This window comes from Daucus carota, chromosome 4 (genome assembly GCF_001625215.2).
Source record: "Daucus carota subsp. sativus chromosome 4, DH1 v3.0, whole genome shotgun sequence".
Taxonomy (NCBI): Eukaryota; Viridiplantae; Streptophyta; class Magnoliopsida; order Apiales; family Apiaceae; genus Daucus; species Daucus carota.
In genome coordinates this window covers 7,123,906-7,136,926 of record NC_030384.2, presented here as the reverse complement: position 1 = coordinate 7,136,926, position 13,021 = coordinate 7,123,906, and the positions used below count along the sequence as shown (strand labels likewise).

General features: G+C 32.9%; 2 protein-coding genes across 2 annotated transcripts; both read right to left on the bottom strand.

The window, feature by feature from the left end:
- Nucleotides 1–1,206: 1,206 nt before the first annotated feature.
- On the bottom strand, nucleotides 1,207–3,959 carry LOC135152146 (uncharacterized). Its single transcript, XM_064091977.1, has 4 exons — nucleotides 3,392–3,959; nucleotides 2,047–2,916; nucleotides 1,412–1,923; nucleotides 1,207–1,323 (listed from the first exon to the last, which is right to left on the bottom strand). Exons 1-4 carry the CDS (start codon nucleotides 3,957–3,959, stop codon nucleotides 1,207–1,209), a joined length of 2,067 nt encoding a protein of 688 aa, XP_063948047.1.
- An 808-nt stretch (nucleotides 3,960–4,767) lies between these two features.
- Nucleotides 4,768–5,589, bottom strand: LOC135152145 (uncharacterized). The gene has a single exon (XM_064091976.1). It carries the CDS (start codon nucleotides 5,587–5,589, stop codon nucleotides 4,768–4,770), a length of 822 nt encoding a protein of 273 aa, XP_063948046.1.
- Between the last annotated feature and the right edge of the window lie 7,432 nt (nucleotides 5,590–13,021).

The window sequence follows — 13,021 nt, the reverse complement described above, 5'->3', positions numbered from 1 at the left end:
CTAACTCGGTTTGCAATTCTTCACTTTACTTCCGTCTCGAAAGCCTAAATCATTTCTTGGAAGTCATTATTTTGAATCAATTAGCTATCTCAACTTATCATTATTCACGTCATTCAAATATCTAGACCCTTAACTAGAATTCATTCATTCTAACAAAGATATGAAATTCTTGTACAATTTTCAGTTAACAACTATTCTATTCCTATTCCCGAAGCGGTATGATGGACTTCAGTTATTATTACATCCTCTATCTTATTTGAATCCTAGTACCCTAAACAAAAAGGGATAAATGATCCGTACAAGGTTTGATAAACCAAGTAGGATCGGCTCTCTCGTTCGTTGATGATTTGGATTACATAATTCTTCGTAATCCAAAAGGCTTCGATTTCATTTTGTGAAGGTGCATTTGTTCGCACCAGAAGGAGACTTGGAGTTCTTTTTAGAAAGAAGCATTTCTTGTACTCAGGGGAAGAATCTTACCAAACTGGTCAACACGAAGGTTCCAAATTCGTGGAAGAGAAGTGTTATTACTGTCTCTGTGTGGGACAACTTAAAGGGTTGAAAACGATAACCCTTATGCTAGCAACAAAATGGGGAAAACTGTGTGGCGCCGTTCAAAGTCGCGATCAGACTACGAAGGCGTTACGGGATGGTATCTACTTAGTGGCGGTGATCGAGCCATAAGGTGGAACCATCAAGGATGGTGACCAGTGTTATTTTTATTTCTGTGATTTCTTGAGATCCTTATGTGATTATCAGCAGTTCTCGTTTCGAATCTGCTTAATTGCTATATCTGCTTAAACTCCTTGATATTCATATACCGTGAAGTTGCACTTGAATTGAGAACTTGCTGAGCAAATCATTTGCTCATACTTGCAATATTTATTTCCTTTAACAGTAAAGACAGAGTATGGCTCGACTAAGGAGGACAATCAGGAAGCGTACCACAGCAAGGGAAAGAGCAAGGCGTGAAGTCAATGCAAGAAGAAGGGTACGAAGACAGACTCTCACATCAAGGGTGTATTACTTTATAATAATATTAGTAGTTGGTACCTTTGGACTTATTATTGTAATCTTAACCTAAGACCATGTGTAAGTGTGTATCGATCCCTGGACTTGTGGGAAGTGTGAGTTGTAATATAAGATGTTTATGTTATGCTATGTTTATGTGGCGACCCAAATTCAGGGAATACGGGTTTGGGGGCGTTACATCATCAAAAACAATTTCTTCATATTAAGAATACCCTTTAGCCACAAGTCTTGCTTTGTTTCTGGTGACAACTCCATTCTCATCCATTTTGTTTCTGAATACCCATTTTGTGCCTACAATTGTTCTATTCTTAGGCTTGGGCACCAGCTTCCAGACTTTGTTTCTCTCAAATTGATTTAATTCTTCTTGCATGGCAAGAACCCAATCAGCATCTTTGAGAGCATCTTCTATTACTTTAGGCTCATCTTGTGAAAGAAATGCACTGTATAGGCATTCATCTTGAGTAGCTCTTCTGTTTTGAACAGATGCATTTGCATCACCAATTATTAATTCAAAAGGATGATCCCTTGTCCATTTTCTTTGAGGTGGAAATGATTGTCTTGATGAAGTAGCCTCATTGTTGTAGTTCAGATTGCCATGTTGAAAAGCTCCCCCTAAATCTGATATCTCATTATTCCTAAATTGATTGGAATTTTGAGACAATATTTCGACTGATGAATCCAGAGGAGTTTCAACTGATGCTTCAGTTGAGTTTTCGATGGCTGTTGTCTCATCCATTGGAATGTTAATTCCAGGATTAACTTCAGCATTCGGTATATAATCATCACAATCATCATCACTATCATACAAATCACCTTCACCTTCATTTTCAAGTCTGAGATTGTCATGAAATCCTTCATTTGAAAGACCTTGTATCGTTTTATCATCAAATACTACATGGATTGATTCCATAACAATGTTGTTTCTCAGATTGTAAACTCTAAATGATTTTCCATTAGAGTATCCAACAAAACTAGCTTCATCTGCTTTGGCTTCAAATTTCTCAAGATTTTCACCTTGATTCCTTAGAACATAGCACTTGCATCCAAACACATGAAGAAAGCTAATTAAAGGCTTCTTCCCTTTAAAGAGTTGAAAGGGAGTCAGACTGTGAGTTTTGGTTATGAAGGATATATTTTGAGTAAAACAGGCAGTGTTCACAGCCTCATCCCAGAAATAGGTTGGCAATTGAGCTTCATTAATCATGGTTATTGCAGCTTCTATTAGTGTTCTGTTCTTCCTTTCCACTACTCCATTTTGTTGTGGAGTTCTTGGTGTAGAGAACTCATGAATAATTCCCTTTTCTTCACAAAATTCCTTCATCACTGAATTTTTGAATTCAGTTCCATTATCACTTTTGATTCTCTCAACTTTGACATCTGGATTGTTGTTTAATGCCTTGATGTGATTGATAATGATTTTCCCAGCTTTATCCTTAGAATGTAAGAAGAAAGTCCAAGTAAATTTTGAAAAATCATCAACAATCACTAGACAATATTTCTTCTTTGAAATTGACATAATGTTGACTGGTCCAAACAAATCCATATGCAAAAGTTGAATAGGCTTCACAATTGATGAAAGAACTTTGCTTTTGAAAGAGCTTCTCTTTTGCTTTCCTTGCTGACATGCTCCACACAAACCATCTTTGGAAATTTCCAGCTTTGGAATTCCTCTGACTAGATCCTTCTTTACCAACTCATTTATTGTCTTGAAATTTAAACGAGACAATCTTTTGTGCAATAGCCAAATGTCATCTGAGCTTGCTTTGCTAAGAAAGCAAGTGACTGAATCGGATTTAACAGAGTTGAAGTCAGATGCATACACATTTCCTTTTCTTTGTCCAATTAGTACCACATTGTTGTCATCTCCCTTGGTGACAACACAGGCTGTAGGAGTGAAATTTATCTTATAATCTTTGTCACAAAGTTGACTAATGCTAAGCAAGTTATGCTTAAGACCAGACACCAATGCAACTTCATCAATGATGACATTTTCTTTTGCTATCAAGCCATATCCCATAGTATATCCTTTGCTGTCATCTCCAAAGGTAATGCTAGGACCAGCTTTCTCTACAAACTTTGTGAGCAGGGAAGAATCACCAGTCATGTGTCTAGAGCATCTAATATCTAAGTACAACAAATTCTTTTTATGGTTTCCCTGCACACATGTTCAAAATAGATCAAGTTGATTTTGGTACCCAAATTGCTTTGGGTCCAGATTTGTTAGTCTTAACAGCTTTCCCTTCAGTCTCAATCTCTCCCTTAGATTGGGATGGTTCAATCTTTGGTTTTGATTGAAAAATTGGGGTATCAACATTACTTTTAAAGACAGGCATTTGAGGCATACACACATTATTGATACCTTGAAAGTTTGAGTGAAATTGAGGCATGTTAAATGCATTGAAATATGGATTGAACATGTATGGCATGCTAGACTGAGAGTATGGATTGTGAGGCAATACACCAGGCATCATGTTCATAGCAGATAAATGCATGTTAGAAACAGATGACATAGGCATAGGCATGGATAAGTTTGGAGGGATCACAGTTTTACAATCTGCAGACAGATGATTAACACTACCACATTTACTGCAAGTTTTCCTAGGAGCACTAGCATTGGGAGTGTAGTTTGTGTGCTTATTGACTCTAATTTTACCATTTCTATTTCCTCTTTTCTTTTCAGTCTCTTCTGATTTAGACTCACAAACATCCAATTTCTTCTTAAGTTTCTTATCATTTGTCTCAGAAGAATTATCCTCCCCTTTAACAAAATTTTTGTTAACAGGGCCATATTTCTTGTTTAATTTCTTGAGAACTTTCTTGTCAACTGATGAGCTATTTTTCAACGGATAACTTTCATCCATTGAGCTTTTTGTTTTCAATAGATGATCACTATCCATGTTCTCATCAGTTGAACTGTCATCTGACATCTCAAGAACTTTTTTATCTCTCTTCCACTCATTCTTCACAAAGGTTTCTCTACCTTGAATGTTGAAAATGTTTGTAGAAACATCTCTTCCAGATTTCCATTTGGCAATTATCTTTTGTACCTAATCAATCTGTTTTCTTATAATCTCTTCTCTTTTCAAAACAGCCAAAAGATCATCCTTGGCTGTTTGACACTCAATTTTCAGTTTCTCAAACTTAATAAATTGAGCTTCTAGCACACTATTTCTATCACTGAGAAATGTGTTAGCATCCTTAATTCTACAATTTTCCTTAGTGAGAGATTTTAAAGAAACATGCAAATGATATAATTCAGTAGACATTTCATTTATAGTAGCATTGCATTCATCTTTTGTAAATCCAACTATGTTAGTGGTGAATACCTGAATGCTATTTGCAGTGCTCTCTTCTTGATCTGTGGAGTTGGCCATTAGAACAAGATTGAAAAACTCTTCATCTTCATCAGAATCATCTCCAGCTGCCCAATCATCCTTTGTAATGAATGCTCTTTCTTTTTGCTTGAAAAGTTCATAATATTTCTTTTTGTAGTCCATGCCTTCACTGGACCTCTTCTCAACTTTAGGCTTTCTGCATTCATTTGCAAAGTGACATGCATTCCTACAGTTGAAGCACTTGAATTTGGATCTATCCACCATGCTTCTGTCAGACTTGGGATTGCCTTTAAATGATTTTGCAGGATTAAAATTCTTTTTGAAGTTTAATTCAGAGAATCTTCTTGATAGGAAGGCCAAGTGCTCATCAATCACATCACTATCTTCACCAGAATCAGCTTCATCTTTTTCCTTTCCTTGATTCTGAGCTCTCTTCTTTGACCAACTTTTCAGTTTCTTCAACTTGAGATTTTCCCTTATCCTTGATAGAGTCATCAAGAGATGCAACTAGAGCCACAGATGAATGACCTTTCTTTTGACTCTTTTCTATCTCTTCATCTTCTTCCATTTCAAGCTCATAGGTTTTCAAGGTTCCATACAGCCTCTCAAGAGTGTAGTCTTTAAATTCTTGAGTGTTTCTAAGAGAGACTGTCATGGGTTTCCATTCTTTAAGAAGAGCTCTTAAGAATTTCAAATTTGAATCCTTAACCTGGTATATTCTTCCAAAACGTTTTAGACCATTTAACAGTTTTTGAAATCTGTTAAATGTGTCACTTAAACTTTCACCAACCTTGAAATGGAATGACTCATATTGTTGAATCAGCAACTGCATTTTGCTTTCTCTTACTTGCTCATTTCCTTCACAGATGGTCCTGATGGTGTCCCAAACTTCTTTGGCACGTGTGCAGCTGATGACACTATCAATCATTTCTTGATCTAGACCATTGAACAAAAGATTCATGGTCTTCTTATCCTTGTGCACTTCTTCAGTGTCCTCTTGGGAATATTCATGGATAGGCTTGGGAATCATTTTGCCTACCATGTCTTCACCATCAGCTCCAATACTGGTACAGACCTTCATGGCAACATCAGGTCCTTTCTCTATGTTGTTTACATAACTTTCATCAATTGACAACAGATGCAAATGCATTCTCACTTTCCAGTGAAAATAGTTATCCTTGTCAAGAACAGGAATCTTCACTCCAGCATCCTTCTTTCCCATCTTTCTCTAGCAGTATTGATCTTTTTCCATGTTTGTTGGGAACCTCGCTCTGATACCAATTGTTATTTTATACTAACTATGAGAAAGATTGTAGAAGGGGGGGGGGGTTATATACAATCTTTTAAAACTTAAAATATTCAAGAACAAAGAACACTTATAATAACAGTATGAAAAATACCAAGTATTAAAAATACGGGTGGATTGAATGATCCACCCGTGAGATTTTATATTGAAGAATCTGTGGATTGATTACAATTCTCACAGCTGCAGGTTCAACACTTGAACTGTTTCTAACTCTCAAATTTTCTCTCAAGTAATTTGAACAAGTTCAACTGATGCTACTCACTTGGTTATATACTCCAAGTTTACAAAGCTTTAACTAGACTACAGATTTTGCACTCTTATCTAAACTATGCTGCACATCTTTGTCTCTTGCAAGCCTTCTTTTATGTCTTCATCTTTGACCATCTTCTTGATTTGATCCAGATTGCATTGCATGAGATAAGAATGTTTCTGGTTCTTCTTTATTGTCCTAATCAGGCTTCCATGTCTATTTTAGTCTAATTCGATCCATGTGACTTGTCAGAATTAAGCTCTAGTTACTTTCAATGGATGTTTGCTTCATTCGTTGAAAATGCCTTCATCCATCGAACCAATTACAGACTTTATCGATCGAGCGCTGTTCTAGTCTCATCAGTTGAATACTTCAGCTTCATCAGTTGAACACTTTTGTCTTCATAAGTTGATAGCTTGGTCTTCATCAGTTGAAATACAGTGCAATCTTCATCAGTTGAATTGTTACAACTTTTCAGTTGAATATCCTTCACTTAGACAAAATTACATGGCATTGGATATTTACAATTGGCCATCCTATTCTATCCATCCGTTGATAATTCCATGGATAAAAAATACAACAATTACAACTGAATTATGATGAAGATTCTAAATAAAACATGTTACACAGTGTTTATGTTATCATCAAAATTATTGATTCCTAACATAAGACAACAAGAACAATGGAGAAACACGGTACTCCAATGGGTAATTGATAGGTCCATTATTTTGCACATTTTAACTACCTATTTATTGCTTGTTTTCGTATTTTTATTAGTTAATTGTTTTGTTTTCAGGAATTTTTAGATAAATCGAGAATTCAAGAGAAAAAGGAATAAAAAGGTGCAAGAAGGGAAAAAGAGGAAGAAAAAGAAAAAGAAGAAAAAAGGAAAAGAAAATCAAGACACAAAGACCCTTCTACCCCTAAAACCCTAATCTAGGCCTATATAAACATCATTTTCTCTCATTAGCCACAAACTTAGTTTACCCTAGTTTTTACATAGTTGTTAGTAGCCTTCTTTATCATCTTCTACATCTAGAATAGCTTGCTCTTTCAAATTGTAATCTCTCAAATATTGTAAACACTTTCTATTTATATAAGTTCAAGTTTGGTTTCTTTATCTCTTGCATTCTTACCTTGTGGAAACTTATGGCTATGACTAACCTTATTTTCAACAAGCGGATAAAGTGGCATTTATGCCAACCACTTGTGGGTTGAGCCTTTATTTTATGTTTTAAACTTACATTTTTAGTATTTAGCTTGAGTCCCTTTTAATTCTCAATATTATTAGCGGGTTCAATGTTTTAGTTGATATTTTGGTTTGTAGTTTGATGGGGTTTTGTTAGAAACATGGTAGATAAGCTAGTTTTGAAGTTTGGCTTGATTTGGAGTTAGTTTGGTATGTTTTGGTGTTGTTCTTGGTTTTGGTATTTTTGGGGGCTTTTTGTTGTAAATTTTAGTTTATGATTTTGAAATGAGGTTAGTGGGTTTAGGTTAGTTATATTGTATATAGGGTAAATTTAAAGTTTGGTATAATTTGGAGTTGTTTTGGTTTGATTTGGGTCTTATTTTGGTCAAAAAATGAGTAGTTTAGGGGCTATTTAGTGTAGAATTTAGTGTTGAATTTGGTTTAGAGGTTAGTGGGGCTTTATTTGTTATATTTGGAATGACTTAATTTTCCGGTCAAATCAATTTTCCGGTGAGATTTAAGCTATTCCGGGCACCTCCATAGATTCCAACCGGGCTTGTAGTTTGAATATGCGGCTAAGCTGACCGGGCTTGTAGTTTGAATATGCGGCTAAGCTGATTCTTTGTTTTTATACATTTCAGTTTCTTACTCTGTTCACGCGCGAATTTTCCTGGGTAGCTGCGTCGCCTCCGGCCTGCGTCACCTGCCTTCTTTTCATCTTCATTTTCTTTTCTTTTATGCTTCAATTTGCTGCCACTGCTAGATTTTTCCGATTGACTTTCTCGCGGCCAAATAATTATTGTCTGTTTGTTTAATTGTTAGAATTGCGCCGCTGCATCTGTTTGATTTCGGAGTAATCTGCAATTTAATTAATAATTAATTAGTTTGTTAATATTTATTAGTTAGATATTATTTCTTATTTTAATTATCAATTTAGATTAATCGAAATTCTCCTCATAATCAATTGGTCTAATTTGATTAAGTTAGAAATTAAGTTTTCGCGAAAATAAATTTAGTTCTTGGAACGAATCTTATATTACTAAAATGGGATCGTGCACTTGCGATTGCAATCATATTTTGAGTACATCAGTAATAAAGATCATATAGTAAATTATGTATATATTTGATGATTCTAAAAAATTGTTGATAGTGTTCAAATTAGGGATTCAAGACATTATGTTATTTTACGTGTTCTTACGGTTATCAGACTATACTAATATATTGTTTCGTTTCTTTATAGTCAAAATTCGATAAACAAGTAATAGGCTGAACAAGGTTAAACCCTAGTCTTTTGTCAGATCATATACCATCTCTTTATGAACAAGGTTAAACCCTAGTCTTTTGTCAGATCATATATCATCTCTTTATGAACTTCAGTGAAAGTGAGTAACTGATATATGTTTTAAATCTTCATTATTTTCTAATGTGCAAGTACTTTTGAAGCCTTTTTGATACTTTGTTCTCAATTCTTATGATTCTTTAAGTTCTAATAATATATTTTCTATTACGTATTCTTTTGTATATTTATCAAAACAATGATATGCAACCAAATATATACTTATTAAGTCATGTTATTGATGTTCTCTAATGTATTCTGCACCATGTCCATGTAAAGATTCTACATTAACTCCATATTTTCATATTGTATATTATTCTCCTGTGTGCTGAGATTTATTTAGATGTTTACCTAGATTTCAGGTTCTTAAGATTTATTAAGGTTTCTTTTATAATGTCATGTTTTATGGCTTGCGATTTGGGATCGCTTGCAAACTTAGAATCGTCTTAAATAATGACAAGTGCAACAAAGTGTTTCTTGTAGCTTTTGTGGAGAGATTCCTAATTCCCTTTTATATTTGTTTTTTCAGTGTGGATTCTGTCACTTTGTCCTTTTGGAATTTCAAAAAAGAGGCTAATATTTGCTGCACAAAGAGAATTGGGAGGAGTTTATTCGAGAATATGATGTTGCTTGGCGAGAAAAATCTTTGAATGTTCTAATTAATGAGCTTGTCTTTGTTGCTGTAGTTTTTCATCTTTGGAATGAGAGAAATCGAAGGCTTTTTCAGAAGAAGAATAAGTATGTTGGGAAGACTATTGATGATATTTGTGATGATTTTTGAAAAAAATTGCATTGGCTTTTAGTTTTTAATCCTCCAAGGGTGAGGGATGAGTTGCTCAGATGGGGTTTAAACTTGAGCTCCCGTTAATCAATCATGTTCGATATGGAGGAGATCTTGGTTTTGGTGGCTGTTTATTCTTGGCTGAGCCAAGAATTTGTATTTGTTTTTAGGGTGTGTTTTTGCATGTGTATTTGTAAGTCGATCATTGGCGACCTGTTATGGCTCAAAGCCTTTTTTTGTGTGTTTGGTCGCTAACCTATGCTCGGAGTAAATTTCTTCTGCTGACATGATGTCTCAGGGCTGTGAGAATGTTTTTAACAGGGCTATGAGAACTGTTCTTTATGTCTTCTCCTTAAAAAAGTTTCAAAAAATATTTTATCAAAAATACAATATTTTGATAAATGTTATATAAGATTATAAAAAATCTTGTATATTATATTAAATGTAATTCTTAAATAAATCATTTTTGCTAATTTTATAATCTCAAATTCTCTATAGTGTTTTTTAAAGTGATTTTAGAAAATATAAATAAAAATTAAGGGCTTAAACATTAAATAACTTATGTAAAAAATATTTAAAATATTTATGATGGATTATTTAAACATTAAAATTATATATTTCAATGAAAGATTCTTTTAAGTAGTATGCACAAATGTTTTTTACTACATTAATCATTTACAAATTTATATAAATAATAGAGTCTCGTATTTTATGGATTTAAAATATCTTATAGAATTTCACATTAGTCATATACATAAAAGAATAAATCTTATCACATATTTATAAGAAAATATTTATTATGTAATTATTTTTTTTAAAAAATATTGTTTTACTAAGATTCTCTTAAGTATTTTAGTATAAATTTAAGTATATTTATATTAGAATATAAATATGGATAAATGATCTTCATTCATTAACATGTATTGTATTCTTGAGTCTTTTATATTTGTAAAAGATTGTATTCAACCCCCCTTCTACAATCTTTCTGATAGTTAGTGTAAAATAACAATTGGTATCAAAGCGAGGTTTCCAACAAACAGGGAAAAAAATCAACACTGCTAAAGAAAGATGGGAAAGAAGGATATTGGAGTGAAGATTCATGTTCTTGACAAAGACAACTACTTCCACTGGAAAGTAAGAATGCGTCTACATTTGTTGTCAATTGATGAAAGCTATGTCAACTGCATAGAGAAAGGATCTCATGTTCCTGAAAGGCATATGTTCAGCCTATTTGTATTTAAAGTGGTACAACTCAACTCAGATAAGAAAGCTCAGTAAATAGAAAGTTATCGGAATCCTTACGAAGAACATCAAATGACTTATGGGAATTATATATTAGAAGAATTCCAGGATGCTGCTGCACACCACTGAAAGAAGTTCATTAATATGTTCAAGCCTCAGTGCACAAATAATCTTTTGTGGCACGTCCAGGAGTTCAGAAAATATAAAGTTTCTATAATTTATTTATTTAGAAGATTCTATTTAAATGAAGAAGAACTTACAAGAAGAAGACTCGACGAACAAGCCAAATCTCTATTGTTTATTTGACGAAGAATATTTGATTTAACTAGATACAGATGAACCAGATAGTACATCTGTGTATCAGTTACTCAGATTAAATATTCGACGTCATGCAAAAGTGGTAGTTTAGTCGATCGACAATTCAAGACGAAGATATTTAAAGTTTAAAGAAGATAGATTGCTTTCTGCTGAAGGATGGGTGATTAAATATTTTATAGATTATAATTTCACTTCTCAAATAATTATATTAATTGTGTAATTTATTCATTAAAATAATTCACTCTCGAATTAATTTAATTTATGAAGTTATACGATTAACTTAATTAAATAATAATCTTGTATTTAATATATATTACAAATATCATTTTATATCACCTAAACCAATCGGCAAGACAAACCAAGAGTTTGTCTTACCGAGCAGTTGGATTGGCTCAAATGACAACGACAAGACAAAGTCTCACTTTGTCTTGCCGAAAGATCCAAGTGCCTCAAACAAACTCAGCAAGACAATTATCCTAATTGTCCTACCGATTGTTACAATTGGGTAAGGTTAGCTTGCAAGACAAACACTTATTTTGTCTTTCTAGTTGTTTGATGAAACTGCCAAGACAATATGGCCATTTGTCCTACTGAATTATCAAGTGGCCTTCAAGACATTCTTCCTTTTTGTCTTACTGCCGAAGTGCTTGAAGTGGTAGGCAATTATTTTAATTATCCTACCTTGGCACTTATTGTCTTGCCCATTCTTTTATTGTCTTGCCCTTGCTATTTTTGTCTTACCCTTGTATGTTTTGTCTTTGTACCTTGTAATTATCTTATACTTTAATTGTCTTACAAGTTCATATGGTTGCCTATATATATGGCATTCCATTCTTCATTTTCAAGTGTTCATTCACTTTGATTTCAAAGCATTTGTAAGCTTTCAAGTTGTTCGTAACTTGCTTGATATATCCACAGTTTTCTAAGCTTTGATCACTCGGTTGTTTTAACCAATAATCTAGAATATACCCTGTCGAATTTATTCTACGAACATTAGTGGCCATTAAAACTGTAACATCCCAGATTTTCAGAATTAGTTTATTAATATAGAAATAAGTTTTTGAATATTATTATGGGCTTTAATTGATTTTTTTTGTATGGTTGTTCTGATAAGATGAATGGTCTGTGTAGTATGAGTATAATTGTGATGTGAATTATAAGGTTTAAACCGATTATGCATTCTTCTTCTGTGATTTCATATATTTTCACGACCCGGATTTTTCAAAAATTGTTTATCGTTATGAAAGTTATTTTCTTAGAATGAAAGGAATAAAGTTCAATATTTTATTCCGGTTCAATGTGTTTTCCAAACTGTATATTTGAATTCCGGGTTATTGTGATATCAATACAACCGCCTTTTCAAAATTTTATTTTATATAATTGATTTTAAAGATCTAAAGGATTGCTATTGTTACATGACTAAATGCTGCATGTGAATTGTGAGTTTAAATAGTTATAATAATTAAATGTGAATATTGCATGAATTTTGGTGTAAATTGATTTTTTGTAAACGTTATTTATATGTGCCAGAACTGTGACTTTAATTATTGATATTATCAGAACGAAATATATGTTATTTAGATATTTTCAAATGATTTATATATGGATATATGAATATCCTTTCAAAACTCATTTCGAATATTATTTCTGAAAGTACGGAGATTTGTTATGCAAAAGTTAGATGGTTGATATGTGAATCTATGTATTACGTAATTAAGTGTTACGTGTGTAATGGTCGTGTAACTAGTTATGATTATTTATGAATATTATATGAATATTTGGCAAATTATATGATAACTAGTTTTCTATTTTGATTGCTTATATATGTTGCAATAGCGAGTTTTCAATTTTCATATTTTCAGAATAAAATATGGAACATTTGGGTATTTTCCTGATAATTTTTGAATACTATGTGATATTTATATGAATATTTGTGAAGTTTGTGTTATCTGGTTTATTGAATTGACTGCTCATATGTTTTCGGATTTGAGATATTCCAATTTCTATATGATCAGGATAAAATATAGTTTATTTAGATATGTTCATATCGATTTTTGGATTGCTACGTGATTTATATTCGATTTGTGAATTTAATTTCGTTTAATTATTATTTATATTAAAATAGTTATTTAGCATTTTAAACCCCGTGGGCGTTCGGGAAAATTTCGCCATTAGGCTATTTGGGACATTCTAAGCATTTCTCGTGTTTTAACTTTTTCAATCCGGAGTACG